The sequence below is a fragment of the Dysidea avara genome, chromosome 7 (assembly GCF_963678975.1).
Source record: "Dysidea avara chromosome 7, odDysAvar1.4, whole genome shotgun sequence".
In the NCBI taxonomy this organism is placed as follows: Eukaryota; Metazoa; Porifera; class Demospongiae; order Dictyoceratida; family Dysideidae; genus Dysidea; species Dysidea avara.
Window position 1 is genome coordinate 31,571,108 of NC_089278.1, and position 20,648 is coordinate 31,591,755.

At 38.4% G+C, this 20,648-nt stretch overlaps 1 protein-coding gene across 3 annotated transcripts in view; it reads right to left on the bottom strand.

Annotated features, from left to right (window-relative positions):
* LOC136260397 (tyrosine-protein kinase receptor TYRO3-like) overlaps positions 1–20,585 on the bottom strand; it is a 32,135-nt gene extending 11,550 nt beyond the window's left edge. The window contains exons 1-9 of one of the 3 annotated variants that reach the window (XM_066054108.1): positions 20,444–20,585; positions 8,350–8,786; positions 6,373–6,400; positions 5,910–6,316; positions 4,712–4,780; positions 3,761–3,959; positions 2,793–2,884; positions 2,601–2,732; positions 2,085–2,165 (exon numbers count right to left, since the gene is read on the bottom strand). In XM_066054108.1, the coding sequence (XP_065910180.1) occupies positions 2,085–2,165; positions 2,601–2,732; positions 2,793–2,884; positions 3,761–3,959; positions 4,712–4,780; positions 5,910–6,316; positions 6,373–6,400; positions 8,350–8,755 (1,414 nt within the window). In that variant the 5' untranslated portion in view covers positions 8,756–8,786; positions 20,444–20,585. Of the gene's footprint in view, positions 1–2,084; positions 2,166–2,600; positions 2,733–2,792; positions 2,885–3,760; positions 3,960–4,711; positions 4,781–5,909; positions 6,317–6,372; positions 6,401–8,349; positions 8,787–13,118; positions 13,248–13,374; positions 13,494–20,443 lie in introns of those variants that run through there. The other 2 variants (XM_066054107.1, XM_066054109.1) reach the window with 2 other exon arrangements.
* Positions 20,586–20,648: the final 63 nt, after the last annotated feature.

A 20,648-nucleotide genomic window follows, 5' to 3' on the forward strand; every position in this document is an offset into this window, starting at 1 on the left:
TGCAATGCCTCAGAACGCTTTAACAGGGTGATAAAGGGGTGTTTATTACCATGCTACAAACTATTACCACTGAGTGCACCTATACAAGAATGAGCAAGGCTCTGATTGACCTTGTCAGTTATCCCTAGACCATAACTGCATTAATGAAAGGGAATTAGTAAAACGTGGAATACGGAATAACAGAATTGCGGAATAACGAAATAAGCAAAGCTCAGATTGTACAAATTGTTACATGCTCTATAGCAATCATACTTTATTTACACCTTGCAACAGCTCTGAATGGCACGCCACGGCAATGGATAGCTAAACAGCAGCTGGGCAAGCATTAAATGGGACAAGTGAACACACAACCAATCACCCTAGAACGATCTACTTTCGCTAAACTTACTTATCTATACTACTTAGTTGATCTAGCTACAAAACGCCAAGATCTAGTTCTATTCTTAGGTTAAACTAGTTGCCCTTCATGTGCATACGACCAAATTTATTAGAGTCATACTAGAGTTCAGTAGGGAAGTCCAGTGGTTGTGTGTCTTTACTCTTTAAATGGATTTCAAAACTCTTCAGGTTTGAATCAAGAGTGTAGGTAAGTAAAGTTAGCGAAGGTAGATCGTGCTAGGGTGATTGGTTGTGTGCTCATTCCATTTAATGCTCGCCAGCTGCTGTTCTATCCATCGCCGTGGTGCGCCATGCAGAGCTGTTACAAGGTAAATAAAGTATAATTACTATAGAGCATATAACTATTTGTACAATCTGCAAAGATAAGTTTTGCTTATTTCGTTATTCCGCAATTCCGCGTTTTACTAATTCCCTTAATGAAACTAGTTTCATAGACTTGTGGCAAAGCATAGGCCAAATAATTGAGTACTCCAGTGATTATGCAATAACTAATTTATTATCCATTTAACATTCCATGGCTTCTGGTAAAGTGGTCTATTACAAATTGCTTTGCTATTAGCTAGATAATTAATATTGTAATTTAGTGTATTATGACTTATTTTGTAATTCAGTAATTATGTTGATAAGGAAGCATAACTCAAACAAATCACTTTAAACTGCAAACCATGTACAGAAGTATCTTCTCAACTGTTCTATAGTGTGGCTGTCATGTTTTCTCATGCAAAAATGTTTAGAGAAAGACTAGAGGCTACTTTTCATTTTCATTCACATAAGTACGAGACATGTCCCCTTTCACCTTGAAGGAGTTTGTTATTTCTGATACCATATGAAGCTAGATATACATTTTTTCGGTTGCTTTATGCCCACATAACCCATTGTGAAAAGCACTAATAACACCTCCAGGAACTCGCTTCACCCGTTTTTCAAGCTGGCATAAATAAATTGCTAAAGCTTACTTACTTGCACGGTTAATACTGGTGCTGTACAGCCTTCATTTCTCACATATAGGCTGCTTTTAGCATAAGCCATTTTGCTCAAGCGGATGTGGAAAGACAAACAAAGTGATACATTATTCAGAAAACAATTTCAGGAAACAGGTGCGTGCCCAAAACCGTGTGGGAGCAGTGTGGGAGCATACGCAAGGTTTAATATGGAAAGCCATAGAAAACTTATCCTAGAAAAAATCTACTACAAAGCATATAATACTATTGTACACTATTCCATATAAGTAATGTTATGAGTAAAAGCCTACACTGCACAAGAGTTCACTGATCTACTGTACATACCATCTTGTAAACTTTCTATACTGACAGTGACCCCATTATCACATCACAGAAACTCATCAATTGAAACATTTCCATTAGGATGTTTGGGCTACACAAACCATACAAGTGTGGAGGATGCCAATACAAAATAAACTGTCGACATAGTCACAGTAAAGATTGCCAGTGGGCACATAACACAATCATCCCACTCAATGTGCTGAATTAATCACCGTATGAAAACTGAAACTAATGATATTATCATAGTCATAAGAATTTTAATACACATCCCAAGACCTCTGTGTGCATTGTAACGTTCCACTCTCTTGGATGACTTTTCCCCACTGCACACGTACAGTAAGACTGTACAGTACTGGTTTGGGCAGTTGGTCTGATATTCACCCACAAACAAACAAGCCTTACATTTGATAGTCTTAATGGCCACGGCCTTTTTGGTTCCATCAGTAGCAATCAACTCTCCTTTGTGTACTACACCGAATGCTCCTATAACAAAATAATTGTATAATATTCACAATATCCACAATATCCAATGTGAGTAAAACAACCAAAAAGAACAATACTATTCAATCTGAAAAATCTACTACCAAAGTGTACTGATCATAAGTGACACATAAATCCTAAATCAATTGTACACATAAATAAAATCACTTTCAAATACATGTACTTCAAACTGGATATTTCTCCTGTACAATTTAAATCCTTTTATGGTCATTATTTTTCCAGCTAGTGTGTGTAATTAATATTATAACTTCCATCCAGTGGACTTATACTGTATGTATCTGTTGTTAATATTCACCACTGAACTTTCACATGGTGGTTTACTATACTGCATATACAACACACTCCCACATACACACACGCACGCATGCATGCACACACATACACTTCAAACTACAGACAACCTACTACACCACACACCTTTCCCTAAGAAGTCAGATTTAGTAATGACTTCTGCAGGTAATAAAACTTCAGAAAACTTATCTTTAACATATTGTAGGAGCTGGGTCACTTCACACACAAGGGAGCCCATGCTACTGGACAATCGTTCTTCTACAAAAATAAAATACAAACAGTATTCACTCATTGCTCAACATATACTGTATAGCGTACCTTGAAAAGGAAATTTTCGAGGTGCCAGATATGGGGACGGACTATATGGATTGTTGAGATCTACAGTACCATCACCATTACGTCGCTCATATCTACAACAGTAAATGTACAATAGTTAGTACCTCATGTATTTATATCTACAAAAACAAGTTGATTTTATGTTACATGTACTTCTAAAAACAGGCGACCATGCAGTTAATACTATCCCATTCTAGCTAAATAGGCAGTTAATACTATCCCATTCTAGCTAAATAGGCAGTTAATACTATGCTATTTTCAGTTAGATAAAATATGGACAGAACTATCTTTTCAACTGTTTTATAGTGTGTCTATTGTGCTTTCTCACAGGAATACCCTCGAGGCTGCCCTTCATTCTCGTTCGCATACTGCAAGTGTGGGACTTTCTCCTTGGAGGAATTCATTATTTCTGGTAGCCTACGAGCCAGATACGCCATTTTTCAGTTCTTTTATGTCCATACAACCCATCATTCATAGTGCCCTCAGGAACTCACTTCACTTGTTTTCAAAGCTAGCACAAATAACCGCCTCAAAGCAAACACTTACCTACCGGGAAGGTTAGCCTTCATTGCTCACATACAGGCAGCTTCAGTAGCACAAGCCATTTTACTCACGTGGGTGCAGAAAGACAAACAAATGTACAAATACAAACATACATACAAACACACTTTTTTTTTTCGGAAAACAATTTCAGTAAACCAGGCGTACATCCACACTGGTTTAAAAAGGAAAATACACTGCTTTAGTTCGCTATGCTATTTTCTTAATCATCTTGTATCTATTATACACATGTTCACATTTCATGCTGCAATATCACATAATTAACACAGAGTAGTACGTGTGTGCTTGTGGGACCTCAAAGAAAACAATGCTTATCTGTCTACAAAAACTATCCATTCAAAAAGTTGCAATAATACACCAGATATGTGGCCATTAAAGCATTGACTAACCTGGCGGCTGTTGGATCACTGCTATAGTCATTTCTAGGACCTTCATTGATATCTCTACGTTTACCGTTATTACACTTTCTTATCAGTATTACAATCACTATGATCGTGATGACTACAATGACTGCACACACTCCCACCACTACACCAACAATGATCCCTGTGCTGCTGCTAGAACTACTGGAGCTTCCAGGAGAAGAAGCTGTGTGAGTACATTAAACAATGTGAGATCATTGTCTACAATGTCAACAATATCTAGCTGATATCCTTATTACTTGTTTGTTAACTTTCTTGTAACATCCCCATACACTACATTTGACACAACAAAACATACACTCCCACACTAATCACTGGCAGGAAGACTAGCTCATACATCTGCCTGTTACATAGCCTGAGAGGACAAGATGCGTCAACCAAGCCCCACTTACTTTGACTGTTAGAGGTGAGATGCTAAAGATGTTTATTCTAACGTGATAGACAACATATGAAGCCATCAATGTGTTACCCGTGAATCACCACTAGCGATCTATTGTATTACATCAACAAACACTTGCCAAACCAAGTAACAGTGAAAACATCAAGCTTTTGTAGTGTTAGCCGTATTGAGTTACTCTTGTCTTAAGACATCAATTAATCATTCAATCATTAGAATATCCATTAGAAGCATTTAGTGTCCTGAAGGTATGTAATTTACACCAACCAATACCGCAAAGATGATAGTAATTTACTAATCAGTACCCACTAAGAAACCTGCAAGAAGCCTACTGAATACCTGTGTAGGAGTTAGATAATGTAACACTAATACTCTGCTAAACAGTTATGACACAGAAAGGTGAGGATGTTTTTCAATGGATATGTTTGACAGGAAGCTCCATGATCCCTACCATACAGAATTACCATACTACATAAAATTTTCAACAAGGGAAACACTTAATTACGAACTTCTGTACTCACTTGGGCTACTAGCACCAATGCACTCCTGTTGTATAAGGTTAGTATCTGTAGTGTTTGATGCCGTAGAAACTGTAATAGACATGTCAGTATTAATATTAAGTAGACATGTACAAATACAACATAATTATGTACATGCCATTTTACATTGTGAGTCTCAACAACCTGTCTATGGATCCTCATATGACAAATGTACACAGTGGAAACCAATAATACGTAACTCTGAAACTATTGGCAGACATCTTTTCAGTTTATTTTGGGGATTTGGGTAAAAGGTAATGGATGGCAGGAACCAAAAATGGATGGAATACAGAAAATAAGGTTTTAAAAATATCCAGGCACACGTGAGATCAACTGGATGGTTGGTCTGACATGTCTACCGTATAGCCGGAGGACGAAATGTTCACAAATTTTGCAAGTAATGATAGCTTTGTGAAAATATAATTGTGAAATATTTGAGATCACATATGCTTAGCTATTACCTAAGTGAAACGGTTTCTAGGCTTTCATGAATTAAAAAACGTGAAAACCATATTTTACACAATTTCGTGAAAGATTCATCCCTCGAAAATTTCTGTCTATACGGTATACACAGTTCTTCTGTACACTCTGGTATAAAGTAATCCCTCCCAGTTTATTTTATCACCTAGCAACAAATGTCTATGTAAACACAAGTGGTAAGAAACATAACCACATCCCAACTGCTGAAATATGTCAATCTAAAACGAAATGCTTGCTACAAATTGCTGATGGCTGACCCCTGGAATAATATACAGATGAAAGTTTAAAAAATTTTAAAAGCAGTTTGGGGTTTAAAATGGGCCCCAGAAGCCATATAATCAACTATATACTGTTGATCCAGAGGAGGCATGACACACATTAAGTGCTATCAAATACAATTACATATTTTGACTTAAACTGATATATAGGATTATGGAGACCTGGAATACAATTTCCGGTGCTATTCTCTTCGGACTTCCACTGTTGCTGTTTGCTCTCCATTTCGTGCGGTAAGGTCATCACAGTTCCAAACAGGGAAATAAATTTGGTTGCTATGCCAACCAAGAGCCTGACATCACATGTGTGAGGCATGTGATTATGTAACTTTTGTGCAGCCAACCTCTCGCATATGTAGGGAGGCTTATATCACACACACATACGCACACAGTAAAGTAAATACAGTATTTATAGCACAACTTACTAATTAATGAGCAGTCGCTATCATCTGAAATATACTGTGACGGGAAATTGTAATATGTTTGAGGGACACGGCAAATGAATTGATCTAGTAATCGATTCACTTCTGGGAAATTAGGATCATTACGGAAGAATTCCAATGAACACGCGTCTACAATACAGTCCACTACGGGACAAACAAAAGAACAAATTGGAAGGATTTTTCCAGTGTCCGGATTACAACCTGGAAACCTGAACACACACACCACTGTACCAATAAAACCTCTGCACACACTTGACTGGGGTAATTGTCGGATAATAGTTTGTATTTCACCGAACACTGCACCAACAAGTTCAAATGTGTTTGGAGCATAGTATGCATCAGGCGGCAACTGTGGCAAGCAAGTATCATCACTCTCAACTGGAATGCAACTAAATTAAAAATGTAATAATAAATAATATGTTAAGAATATAAAAGTAACGCTTACCTCAATGGAATAGTCTCGTTGATCAATTCTACAGGTACAAAAAAAAAACATAAAGAAAAAGGTAGGTAGCTAAAAATGACAGGACAGCTATGAACAAACATACTTTAAAATACTTCAACTGCTACCACTACTGATACAATAATATAATCTTTGCACACATAAGTACATTCACTAGTCTAGCCTGTCAATATTTTGTCAATGATACACAACATTAAATTAAATTTCTGCTAACCAAATACAGCTGTACAGTAACACACAAAATGTACAAGAGTAGGATTAGCTGAACCAAGCCACAATTAATATACAAGTACTGGGAATTAATAAGGGATCGTAGACATAAAAAGTAACAAGGTCATTGTTTATACCTACAGGTATACTAGTGGACGTCTATTGTCGTGATTGAATTATAGGGCTTAAATCTCCATTAGTATCTATCTGCAGGCGCAGGTGACATCCTTGATTTATTGTTGTGTTCTTTAATTATATTTTGCTCGCGCTTGTTTGTTTACTTTTTCGGAATATAATTGATAGCCTCTGCTATGAAACAGAAGTGTGGCAGCAAGAGTAGCTTGCTCCTCAAGCTTGCTCTAAGGATATCTCATTGTCTAATGGCAAGTTGATCGCTGGTTAACTATTGCTGTCACATTCCGTGCACTGCCTGCAACACTACTACACCCCAGGGAAGGAATAAGTGCTATATAGTGGAATAATTAACAGTAGTGATTTTGCATATTTCACAACTCATCTTCACCGTTAGAAGTAGGCTGCAGGTGCCCTAAGGGTGCTTACTAGTAAGACTCCATAAATCAAGCCATAGAATGTGCAAAACCAGTCCAGTAGTCCAGTCCAGTGCACTGAATAATGCCCAAGTCGTATGGTGATAGTCCACAGGGGAAGCCATTTCACACTACCACGAATTAACACCTTGTGCTGGGAGCGTACACAAAGGAGGACAAAGGCAAGTCCATAAAGCACAAATTGTTTATACTTCAGCATGCTAAAAGGCACCTGTCGGGCTGTTCAAAGTAACATCTAACAGTACAAAAATCAAGCCTGCATCCTTAGCCACTATTGAAATATACTGGCATTAGTCAACTGGTCAATCAGTCAGCAAAAATCCACTGAATAAAAAGCCATTCTGCTTTATTTTCAGCTATTTCCTACCCGTTATACACTGATACAAGCAAAGAACAGTACAAGAAGTACCTCTGCAATCAATCCAGTCAGTATGGAAATCACAGACGATTCTTATAGCACTGAATGACACGTTACTGTGAATCAACACTTACACAATAGTGGAGAAAGAAATGGGACACAAAGGAGGACAAAAGTACCTCCAACTAATCACCATTAGACTTAGCACGTGATGCATTAGCTGTAACATGGGGCAATCAGGCTATGAGCCTGATATGCATGCACTGTGGCCCTCAGGAAATTGGACATCATGTCCCTGTTACAACTTTACATGTGACCCAGTAAAGTATGGCTTCCAACATATCCTAACATGTATATATATACCTAATTGAATAGACAGAATAGACAGGTACACAGAAGCCCTGCAACAACATCAAACATATTTATTAAGGCTTTACAGCACAAGTGTTGAAGGTCTGAAGGCCACCTGGTCCTTCAGCCTGCTTAATTAAAGATGTTATATTTAGTGTGTTTGAAAAGTTGCAGGAAGGAGAAAAAATCCATTTCTGAACATAGATACTGTAGCCATCCGAGTTACGCTCGAATGCTTACAGGGGTCTGCCAAGTGGTCAGGATATTTTCTCCTTGTCCATTTCATGTATTTGTATTCATAGGAACTCTAGAGAGTGGCTTATTATCTCAACGTATCCCATGTGAAACCAAATGGACTGGTTCAACTAATTTGAACTATCATATACCACTCTATGATCTACTGGTGCTCAACAATGAAATACTTACACACATACTAACACACCATACACATACAGGGCTGTATATACGTACCTTCAATTGCTATACAGTCCATAGACAATGTAGCATTTTCTATGTAAGAACTGTTGACAGTTATAAGACAAGTTCCACCGGGAGAATTATTAAGATTGTCTCCAACTGCAATATTACTAATTCTCTGCTCAATTGCTCTGGTTGCTGGTTGTATTAATGCTTTACAGTCTTGATTATTAGTCAACAGGTTACAACTGGGACTACAGGTGGGTATTATCACCCCAGTGGTCAGGTTACAAACTGGGAAATAGTAGTAACATAAATATCGTTGTACATAATCCACACAAGTATCTGCGTCACTGGGAATACTGTTAGCAATTTCTTCATCCAGTATTGTTTGTAATTCATCAATTGCACTTCCATTGAAATATCCACTATTGGTGTCATAATATCCATCACAGACCATGGGAAGTTGATCGCTATCATATGGCACACATCTGAAAAGAAAACATCACATCACATCTTTCAAAACAAAGTGAATTCACTTTGGGACAAAAAGGCATGGTGGTACTACAGATTACTGCAGGTCAGTTACTTATGTTCAGGGCCTGCTTATCATGAAATGTACACAGAAGTTTTGTCTCTTGGGGTAACCAGATCATGTGTATACTATTGCAGGTTTCTAACTTAGAATCAGAGGGTGCCACAAATCAAATTGATAATCACATTTTAAAAGTACAATAGTGTGATTCACTCATTTGTGTCTGTGAGACAGGAAAGTTAGTGAGCGATCACTCAGTAAGGAGATAATGTGGACCATGGACAGCTCCATATATACAGGGTGGTTTGTATAATACTTGTGTACACTTTCTTCATGACTGACTACTTGTTTAAGCTTCTTTTTAATTGTGTACTACTTTTCAGATTCTTAAGCAAACAACATAGTTGAGATCATCAGTCCATAGTAATAACTTAGTTTCAGGTTGTGAGTGTGATTCAGTTTGTCCTGTCATGAAAGGAATTAAGCACAAAACCTTAGTACAGTTGACACAGTACAAACTAGTTAAGGTCAAGGTCACCCACACAAAGGCCTACCCACACAACGAAAGATATGACATCCTATACATGTAGTAATGGACTGCACTATATGGTTTCTCTTATTAGCAGCATGTTTTACAACCTTACATAAATTTACTACAATGACACCCTCAGCATACTTTGAAGTTACAGAAAAGAGACAAATTAAAAGTCGAAGCTATATTGCTTAGATTTCCTCTAGCGTTTCACAATAAAGTTTTTCTTAATTTCTTCAGAAAATTGAGACAAGGAAATTTTGCCACATCCTAAAGTGTTAGGTAGTTCCTTATCAAATGAAAAAGTTCCCTAACACTGTCACATAGCTAGGAGTAAGCAAACATGATAGCACACTGAATAACTTGAGTGACTACTGGTCTGGAGTTGATTGTGTCAGTGCACAGAGCTGTGTTCAATACAGAATGTGAATGATAACTGTTTAATGGACATGGTATTTTAGCAAGCCAAGTGTTAATGTCTGTCTCGATCTACTGTAGTTATGCAATATTCTTATTTGCTTCACTTAAAGGCAACACAAACATTCTGCATACACATTGTCTTGGAAACATTTTGCACTACCTCCTGCAATTAATCCACTAAACTAATACAAGATAAAGCCATACATACATCGTTACAAGAAGACCACAAAATCCTGTAAAAATAAACATGTCTTATAGGAATCCCCTGAAACTAACTTGTATTGATTTTCTATAGCTAATCCAATATTAAAAAGAGACTTCCTTCTATATAAAGTACAAAATTCATAAAAACTACATACAAATAAGTCGAGCAAGAAATTTGCATTATGTCAAAAGACAAACATTGCGAAGTGTATATTACTTTTAGAATCCCAACATAGACTTAATTATTAGGTTCTCATTTCCACCCAACGTTGCTGCTTTTCTTACTGGATCAAAAATTTGTACCACTGGTGGCTGAGTGCAGCCATTCAGCATCTATTAAAGTTAGTAACAGTTAGTGCAGTCTAAGAAAACTGCATTCTGAGCTAGCTATTTCAGATACCTAGTTACCGTATTTCCTCGTAAAAAAGCCGCATTCAATTAAACGCCTGTCTCGATTATAAGCAGGGGGTTTCCAGCACCTTTAAATAAATGCCTGGTCTCAAATAGAAGCCCAGGGTATTACTTGAGTGTACTGTTAGTGGCTTTAATCGTTTCCCTTTTTGCTGCTGCTGCTTCATACTTGAGTTTAGGGCCATCTGAGGGATGAAGGTACTACGAGTAATCACGTGAGTAGTTCGGGCGAGTCCGCGTGCATTCAGATTATGTATGATATAATTATTTTCCAATCATATTTTACACCTCACCTACACTTGTACATATAGTCAACACACTGTATCACTATTTTCTATGCTTACCATTACTCTACCACCACCCGAATTTAATTAAACACCTGGCGTCGGTCGGACCAATCCAAAATAAACGTCCGGTCTCAAATAAAGGCCCTATTTGTTTACAGGCCGGGTCAAAAATGCTGGGAAGGAAATAAAAGCCCGGGCTTTTATACGAGGAAATACGGTAATAAAATAAAAATCCTCCCATCCCACACTGCTATTGAGTATTGGAGGATGAAATTAATAATGTTTAGGCCAACAATTGTAAATTCCTTGTTTCTCATCCTAGTCAGGCCAAAAACACCGTGTGGGCGGGCAGCTATTTTTTAATAGCAAGGATATTAAAGGGAACCCATTAACTCCAAATTGCTTTTTCTCTCAGATTTAGGAGAGCTAGATTCAAGGTTAGCTGTGATTTGAAAGATTTTACTGGGATTCAACAAGATTCAAACCTCTAGAAGGTTAGATTCGAAGTGCTCATGTTTCCTGCATAGCCAGAAAGGCATTTGTCATGCTCGTGGTGACACATGCTATATAGCACTAGCCTGACTCTGTACAATCAACTTCAAAAGCACAAATTTTCCGAATGTTTCACACACATTAATAGCTAGAGAATGGGGCTCGTGTTCATCAATATATCTCAAGGCTACTTGAAGAAATCCACTGCTAGTATTCGGAGCCATGCACTAAATAACATAACGCACCTATCCAATAATACACCATGACACTAGTCTTCATCCCATGACATGGCCATGCACACAACTCCCTGCCAGCAGTAATATTTAAGTCACGTGACTATCAAATGCAATAATAAATGTGACCCAGTCTGGGAAAACCGGGCTTATCGCCTATGAGAAATGTCGGTTTTTAGTGTTTAGTGTGTTGTAGCTCGCCAATGGTTGAAGCTGTGTGTATCAAATTTTCACACATTTTATACCAATTCCTTATCTTCCAGAGCATCCACTGTGCAAGTAGCCAACAACTATGTTTTCCGCCATTTTAGATACTTTTTATACCGAGGTTGACTGTATCAGGCGAGCTGCAAAAGGGGTGGGAGGCGGGGGACCTGGAAGGCGGGTAAGATGGTGCTCAAAAATTGAAAAGGAAGGCATAGGGATGAATTTGGCCAAGTTTTGGGCCATTCAGATCTCAAAATTGGCTAAAATGAAAAGCAGAGGGACTTATTCAACACCACAGAGCTGTACACCCACATAGTCACCCCCAGGCTGACCAGTTCCAATAAGGCCCCACACCACACGTACGGATCGACACCGGGCTTGGGAAAAGCAGCCAGCAAAATCAGACCACTCAAGTCTAGCTGATTTTGATCGTGGAATTAGATAGTTTTTTCATGTAGCTTTGTGTCCTGGGTGAAAAATCGAATCTGCTGACATGGGCGATAAGACCAGACTGGGTCACAAATTTGCATGCAGCTTTTAAATTACCATGTAGGCGGGTGACAGGAAACAAAGAATCTACAATTGGTGGCCTTATATGGCCTAAACGTAATTTTGAAAACACTGATGTACAATAATAGACACAATCCAAAACTACGTAATTGACATAGCAACAGCTTTCCGCCATTTTGAATGGGGCCAGTATCAATTATTACGATTGCGCTACATTGAAATCCGATGATGAATAAAGCTCGAACTGGGGGGTATTGTCGAACAATTGGCTGTGGAAGTCTTTGAGGTTGTAAATTGGTTAGGGGCAGCTGGTTATCAGGGTTGAACAAGGCGCGAAGCATCGACAGCCCAAATTGCCTTGTTGGCCCACACAGGAAGCACTGCGAAGCAAATAGATAGTATTTTAGTATCCATTACTGCGGTAAATTATTTGTGATAGTAACCGTAGTAGCGGCTGACCATCCAGGCGCTCCTTGTACAGGTAAACAAGGGAATTAGTGTCATCACCTGATAATCACCTGCCTTTAGCCAGAACAAAGAATTTGCAGCATTAAAAGCTTTCATGGACTATTGTTTGACAATACCACTTAGTTCGAGCTTTCTTCATCGCTGAATTTCATGCAGTGCAGTTAGTGATTATTGAAATTAGCCCCATTCAAAATGGCGTCCGAAAAGTGGGCGTGGTTTTGGATAGTGTCTAATTGGTCAGATGAAGACAAGGATCAAAGCAGGGAGTACAAGGTATATTGGAGTGTCACTCCCTTACATTCATTACATCTGAGGTTACTACTGAAACCGTCAGTACATAGATATACTAACCGTATATCTATGGTCAGTATGGCTAGTTATTAACACTACACTAGTCCAGCCCACACAATTTACAATATGCCATACATTTGTCACGCGGAAATATACACAGTTCACCTATGTGCACAGTATAGTATTTCCTGACAGAACATGTTTACTAGCTTTAAACACAGCGGATAGTATACCTTTAACACTGAGTTCCCTTTATGTGTCAGATAAAATTGGTTCAAAGTTCAAATAAATTTGCGAGTCCCGTACATTGTCCTCTTAACGGCTGAAAGGACGCAGTAGGCCAAACGATGATGTACACCATCATCAGAAACAGTTGCAATCGGAACTGAATCAAGAACTAAGTTAAGAACCACGAGAATTTAGTCGGGGTGTGTACGCGCACCTCTCATAATCGCGAGCACAACAAACCAACACATACAATACACTGACCTTCCCTCAACAAGTACCAATACAGCGGACAACGCGATACAGCAGCTTATCAACATGATTGATTAAAGTGTGAAAAATCCAATTTGCGGAGATTATGTATTTAATTGTATTCTCACGTGACACACGTAAAATACATAGTCGTCAGATATACACGTAGCCCCATTATGAAATTCCCAGAATTCTGGGATCACTTCCAGGAATTAGAACGGGTGTAAGGCACAAGCTAATTTGTTTATTACAGAGAGGTGAATAGCAGTCATGATGCATTACTCAATTTACTGAATCATGAAATAACTGCTTCTATTCAGAGAAGCCAAGTGATCTAAAGACATCAGACATCCATGTGAGTCACAGCTGACAGCTTCACATGATGATGGATCCGGATTAGATGGCAGAAGTCTTATAGAGCATGGGCTAGTAATACAGAGCAGAGGGGTCGGTAATATGGGCTGCATAACTTAAAACAAAATGTAGCAAGTTAAATCCTGCAGATTTAGGAGTAGCTTAAGGGATAATACCTATCCAGATCATCATAGACAGTGGGATAATCTAGGAGTAGCTATAGCTACTGCCAACGATTGTCTTTGTACCACTATGAAGATAGTGCATCTACAAGGTGGATAAAAACATACTACAGGGCCGGAGGAGGGAAAATTGAGTTGGTCAGGCCATTGACTATAATGTTGAAATTACTACTGTATACATGCCAATGAGAGAGGAGCTGTTGCACAGTGTGCAAAGCACACTCTGCAAAGTGCGAAGCACGAGCATTCTAGGGGGGTCTGGGGGCATGCCCCCACAGGAAATTTTTGAAAATTAGACACTCAGATATGCAATTTTAGTGATATTTCACTGCTAGCTAGCTATATAAATATGCTCAGGTCTATCTGTTGTTCTTCAGACTTTCTATACTATGTATAATTGTAGACCTGACATACAGGGGACACAGCGTGAAACTTGCTGTATGGTTCATTTAGTTATAGCTAGCAATTAGAAGTTCAAGGGGGGTCTGGGAGTGCAACCTCCAGGAGCTGCAGAATTTTTGCAATTTAAAGGTTTGAAAATGCCTTAAAATTTAAAATTGATGCTAAATTTTAAAGTAAAACTAGCTAGCAAATTGCAACTTTCCCCCCAAATTTCACAGGGAACCCATGCAGCATGGCCCCCTTTAGCTAGGATATAATTACTATACAGTGAATTCACACAGCTACAATAAAATGCTACACAGCTGTATACTACTATACTGGTTTGTATGAAGTGAACGGATCATCACGTAAATATACTGGTGGACAGTCACGAGACCAATCAGCATTTGAAAATGGCGCGATGTGGGTGAGACTGAGAGTTTGCTTGGTATCTCGACAGGACGAGTGGGTAGTTGAAGAGGAGTGATTTCTACTCAACATCTCATCCAGATGGCCACCATGTAATGTATGAGTGTGCAGCTTCTTGCCGAGGAATGAGGTATCTGGTTTGTCACTGCCAGCCCTTCGCCCAGTAAAGGAAGCCAAGAGAGACAAGCCAAGGAATGCTAATGATTATTTTATGAAGATTGAATTGCGATATAAGTGTACTGGTTTAGAATCAAAGAAGGCATATACCTTACACGTGATAAATGCCAACTGTCAGCACACGTGATAAATGCCAACTGTCAGCACACGTGATACTGTACGTAGAACCCACAATCATTTCTGTACAAAACAATACGAATGCAATGCTGTACTGTAAGGTAATTGGAGGTACTATACGTGTAGTTCTGTGCTTTAGTTAGGCTGAGAAACTAGGTAACTACTCGTGTCATGCATTTTCAATAACATCTAAAATGTACGTAGCTACATGTAGATGTGATCGTCCAAAGATTGCATGACAAGAGTAATGTAGTTCGAACTGGTCAGCTAGTTGGTTCAACTCCAGATTATTGGTCCGGCTCAGGCCTGACCAACCGGACCGTCTCCTCCGGCCTTGTACTAGCTACTGAATCTGGGTTTATTTTCAAGATTCTATCTTTCTGCAAAAAGCAAGGACACTGTAGACAGTCAAAAGAGATCTGAAGTGAAGGAGGTTTGTAAATAACTACTACTGAGGACATTTTGCTACAACGCCAGACAGTCAAGTGCAGGAACACAAAAATGTGACTGAATTAGGCTTCCACAAACATCCAGTTTTTTATACACTGCTATAATTATATGGACAATAGCTAAATCACGAGGCTGGGGTGCAGCCAAGATTCTAATAAAAGGTAAAGTCAAGTGCTTTAGCCAAAACATTTTGAGGGGTGAAAGTTTTGGGGGTTACCACCAAACATTTTATCCTTGAAATATTTAGATCTCTATATATGATAGTCTACTACATTTTGAGAGTGTTTGCAAAGCCACAATAATTTTAAATTAGGTCAGTAACATTTCTCAACCTCAAAAATTTTGCCCCTACACTATACAGTATTAGAATTGAGGGTCAAGCTCTTTCTTATTCACATAGCACGAGCAAGGTAATGCTTTAAATTATTTGTGGAACTTTCGAAGCCCGGTACTTTAAATCCTATATATATAATCCTCAGTGATTTTTGTACACTAAGCTGTCTTTCAGTAAAATAATTATTTATTGGCTGTCTTGAGGGTGACTGTTACCTGTGTTTTACTGTAATTTATTAAGCTATGAAATTTCCTAAAGCTATACAGTTGGAGCTAGGGCAATAAAGTGCAGTTGGCAGTAAATAAGTAGTGGAAAATGAAGCACACTTTCGCACCAATGTAAAGTTATGTAGCTATACATAAACGAGTAAAGTATCACTCTTTGTACATTATAGTAATATAGGAATAAACCATTAGTTTCAAAGTTTGCCATGTCGTACTACAATGTGGAACAGTCTAGCTATATGATCATTACTATAGACTCTATGGCTTTTGTATTTAATAGTGTTTACATCCGTGTCCATTTTTGAGTAATACATGTACTCTAATAGAGCACTCAAATAAAACAGTCAACAACTAACTGTTTAGTAATAAAAATTTGATGTGTTGTCATCATCTTCTGGGGCAAACCCTTGAACTGCAGGGGTCATAATCTGCAGTATCAAATGAAAGATCTAAAATGATCAACATAAAGTTTGTAAAACTGGCCAGCTTTGAATAAGTTTTAGCTTGTGTTCATGCTACAGCTGAACCTATATGTGACACAAAGTGAAGAACTGGACTCTAAAAATGTCTACTTATGATTAAATTATGATTATGATTAAATACGGGTAAAGGCACAGCCTGCATACCCGATCAATGCAGTAATTATACAAAAATAACTCTTGAATCAATTAAATAACTTATACAAAAATAAATCTTGAATCAATTAAATGACTATCTAATAATGATTTAAAAGTGTTAATCGAAGAACTATTTACAACATAATTAGGCAAACTATTCCAATTGTTGGTGATTCTATTGATAAAGTAATTAGATCTACATAATAGTCTTGAGCGTTCCTTAAACAATTTGAATTGATGCCCCCTGGTAATAGATCTTGAGTACGTATATATATCAGTAAAATCGGTGGTGAAATAATTGTTAAGAATTTTGAAAAGAAATATTAGATCACCTCTCAAACGTCTATAATGAAAAGATGGCAAATCTAGTTGTGTCAACCTCTCTGAGTAAGATTTGTCTTGAAGTTGTGGGATGAGACGAGTAGCCCTTCGTTGTATCTTCTCTACCTTTCTGTTGTCTAGAATATAATGAGGCCCCCAAATAGGATTATTGTATTCCAAGATAGGTCGAACTAATGTATTGAACAGACAAGTTAGCATGGTAGAGTCAAGGTATTCAAATGATTTCTTAATCAAACCAAGTACTCGGTTAGCTTTGGTAGTAACTTGAGTGGTGTGATGGTGGAATTTGAGCTGATCGTCAAAAACAATACCGAGGTCGCTGTGCGTTGCATTGATGTCAATAAATATTCCGTTGAGACAGTAAGGACCATAGTGGTGGGCTGGGCCGAAGTGAAGGTGTTTGCACTTGGAAATATTAAAATTCAAAAGCCACTGTTGTGACCATCCTTGAAGTAAGTCTAAGTCACTCTGTAACGCAGTATAGTCTTCTCTATTTCTAATGACTCGAAAGATTTTTGTATCATCAGCAAACAATAGCACCGGACTTGATACAATTGATGGTATCTCATTTACAAACATCGTGAATAGTAGGGGACCCAGCACAGAACCCTGGGGGACACCACTAGTAACTGGAATGGTGGAAGATTTATGGCCATTAAGTACAACTTGTTGCACTCTGTTAGATAAAAAACTTTCAATCCATTTTAGCACATTTCCATGAATACCAAATGATGTTAACTTTTGCAATAAACGTCGGTGTGGAACAGTATCGAAGGCTTTTTGGAAATCTAAGTAGATTACGTCAATAGAATAGCCCTCATCAAGATGATGAGTTAAATAATCCAGCATCAGAAGCAATTGAGTGGAACACGATCTTCCTGGTATGAAGCCAAATTGATAGGGAGACAGTAAGTTGTTTGTGGATAGGTGGTTCAGTATATGATCTTTGACAATGGATTCCATTAACTTGCTGAAAATAGAAGTGAGGCTGACTGGTCTATAATTGCAGGACAGATTCCGTGCACCTTTTTTGTGAATAGGTGTTACATTGGCACACTTCCAATCTGAAGGTAAAGTGCCACTATTTAGCGATTTATTAAACAGGATAGATAATGGTACAGAAATAAATTCACTTACAGATTTGACAATAGTTATAGGCCATCCGTCTGGTCCAGAGGATTTATTACTTTGTAGAGCTATTAGCTTGCTGAAAACAGTTTCAGGAGTGATTTCAATGGAGTCATCAAGGAGAGGGGAACTAGTTGAATCAACTGTTGGAATACTTGTGGTGTCCTCACAGGTAAATACACTAGAAAAGTATTCGTTAAAGTGAGTAGCCATTTCAGTATCGGAATGTATTGCAGAACCATCCGAGGAGACCAACTCGGTAACACCTGGGCGTACTTTTGTCTTTGAGTTAACATATTGCCAGAATGCTTTAGGCCTAGATCTGACACCTTGAGCCAGATTCTTTTCGTAGTCTTTTCTAAGGTTACGAGTCAAGCTTCTAAGCTGATTATTTACTGATTTAAAGTTTGCAAGGTCTATGAGAGAACGGGTCGAGAGGTACTTTTTCCAAAGATGATTCTTTTTCCTTTTCAAACTAAACACTTCAGAGTTACTGTATAGGCTTTTCTTCTCCTTGGGCTTGTAAGTAGGAACACAATTGTCAAGAGCATCCTGAAAGATTGACCTAAATTGCAACCAAGCATCGCTCATATCAAGGGGGTCCAATAAGGATACCCAGTCAACATCACCAAGAGTTTGCTTCATTAGATCAATATTTGCCGCTCTTGTATTATATTTCAAGTTGTCAGTCTTCTTTGGCTCCAAATAGCACAAAAGATCAAACTGTATACAAATGTGGTCGCTATTACCCAAGGGTGGAAGATGCAACAAGTTTGTAACCATATTCTCTTCGTTTGTGAATACTAGATCGAGTAGGCTTGGAGAATCACCCTGTCTAATTCTTGTGGGCTTGTTGACATGCTGAAACAAGAATAAATCATCTACTGAGTCGAGAAAAGGTACTATATGAGAATTAGTAGTTGAACCTGAAAGGTCTGACCAAGTAACTTCTTTAAAGTTGAAGTCGCCACATACTAATAAGTGAGAATAGTTATCGAGTTTGGTAAATAAATTACAAAGAGATGAAACACTAGTACTGAGATCACCCGTAGGACTACGATACAGACAGCCAACTAACAGTGAATCAGATCCACAAAGTTGAATTCTAACCCATACTTGATCTTCAAGATCAGGTGAGTGAAAAAATACTTGATGAGCCTGCAGCTTCTCAGAGACAAATATTCCAACTCCGCGTATGTGAGAGGTGACAGGGGTATATGTGTTTGGATCAAAGTTAACGTAAAGAGAATATCCAGGAAGTGCCAGTAGAGCTGAGCTAACAGTAGAATTTGGTGATTTAGGAAGCAATTCGGTAATAATAATTATGTCAGGGGGGTGGCTACCTGTAATTTGAGCGGAAAGAAGATCACGCTTATTTAAAAACTGATCAGCGTTTGTATACAAAGTTCTTAACATTGTATTACTTATCATTACTGAAGAACCAGCAAGACTTCTATCAGGAACAATTAGTAGCCTGCTGAGTGTTGGTGGTTTCAGCAATTATATTTACACGGGGTTGTCTCTGTGAAATAATGCCATTACGAATTATCAGATTAGTTTCTCCATTGGCCTTCCTTTGTTTTAACTCGTCAACAACCCTTTTGTGCTTAGCACGTTCAAGTCTTGTTCTATCAGGGACAAGGTATACTTTGTTGTACTGTTCGTGTCGCTTCAGAAAATGAGAATGAGAGAGCATGAAAGTCTTGTCGTCAACATCTTCAACAGTCAATAGTAATGGTCTGTGTTTATTAGGGATCTTTGGTCCCAAACGAATAGCCTTGGTTACATCCAGATCCAATTTGAAAACTGTGTCACTTAGGGCCTTAAATGATTGAATATCAACGTTTCGGTCAGTGGACTCCGGGAAATTGTATGCGACAATGTTATTTTTCCTTCGATCTCTATCTGCCATCTCATCTATAATGTCTAAAGCATTACTAGATGGACCAGCTCCTTGAGTGATGGATTGAGCTGGAGCACCAGTGTCCATGTTAACAGCAGACTCAACAAATTTGGAGGATATAGATTGCACTGAGTTGTGTAGTGTTTGTTGTTTGATAGTCATATCAGCAATTTTCTCACTAAGGTCAGTCAGAGTCTTAGATAAACAATTCTGTTCCGTTGCTGTGCTGGTTTCAGAGCTGTCAGCCGGTGGGAAAAGTGCTTTACTAATTGAACCGAACATAAGCTGCTTGGAGCGCGTTTCACACTTATTAAACTTACAGTAGTACATAACATTTTCAACAGTGGATGTTAATTGAGTAAGCAGTTTATATTCGTCTTTACTTAGACCTTCGCAAGATGCGTGCAGCCACGAACAGCACAAATCACATTGAACAGCCTCACTTTTTTTAGTACATTTCTTGCTGCAATGACGGCAAACATCTACGCTCTTACTGGAATCGTCAGGGGAATCCTCTGGTCTCTTTCGTTTGGATGGATTGTTTCCCAGCGATGCCATCCGCTTCAGAGTCTACTTTCAGTTCCAATTGTTGCCAACTGAGGGTGACCAGCAGCTGCGAATATACGCGAACGAGACAACTGTACGTAC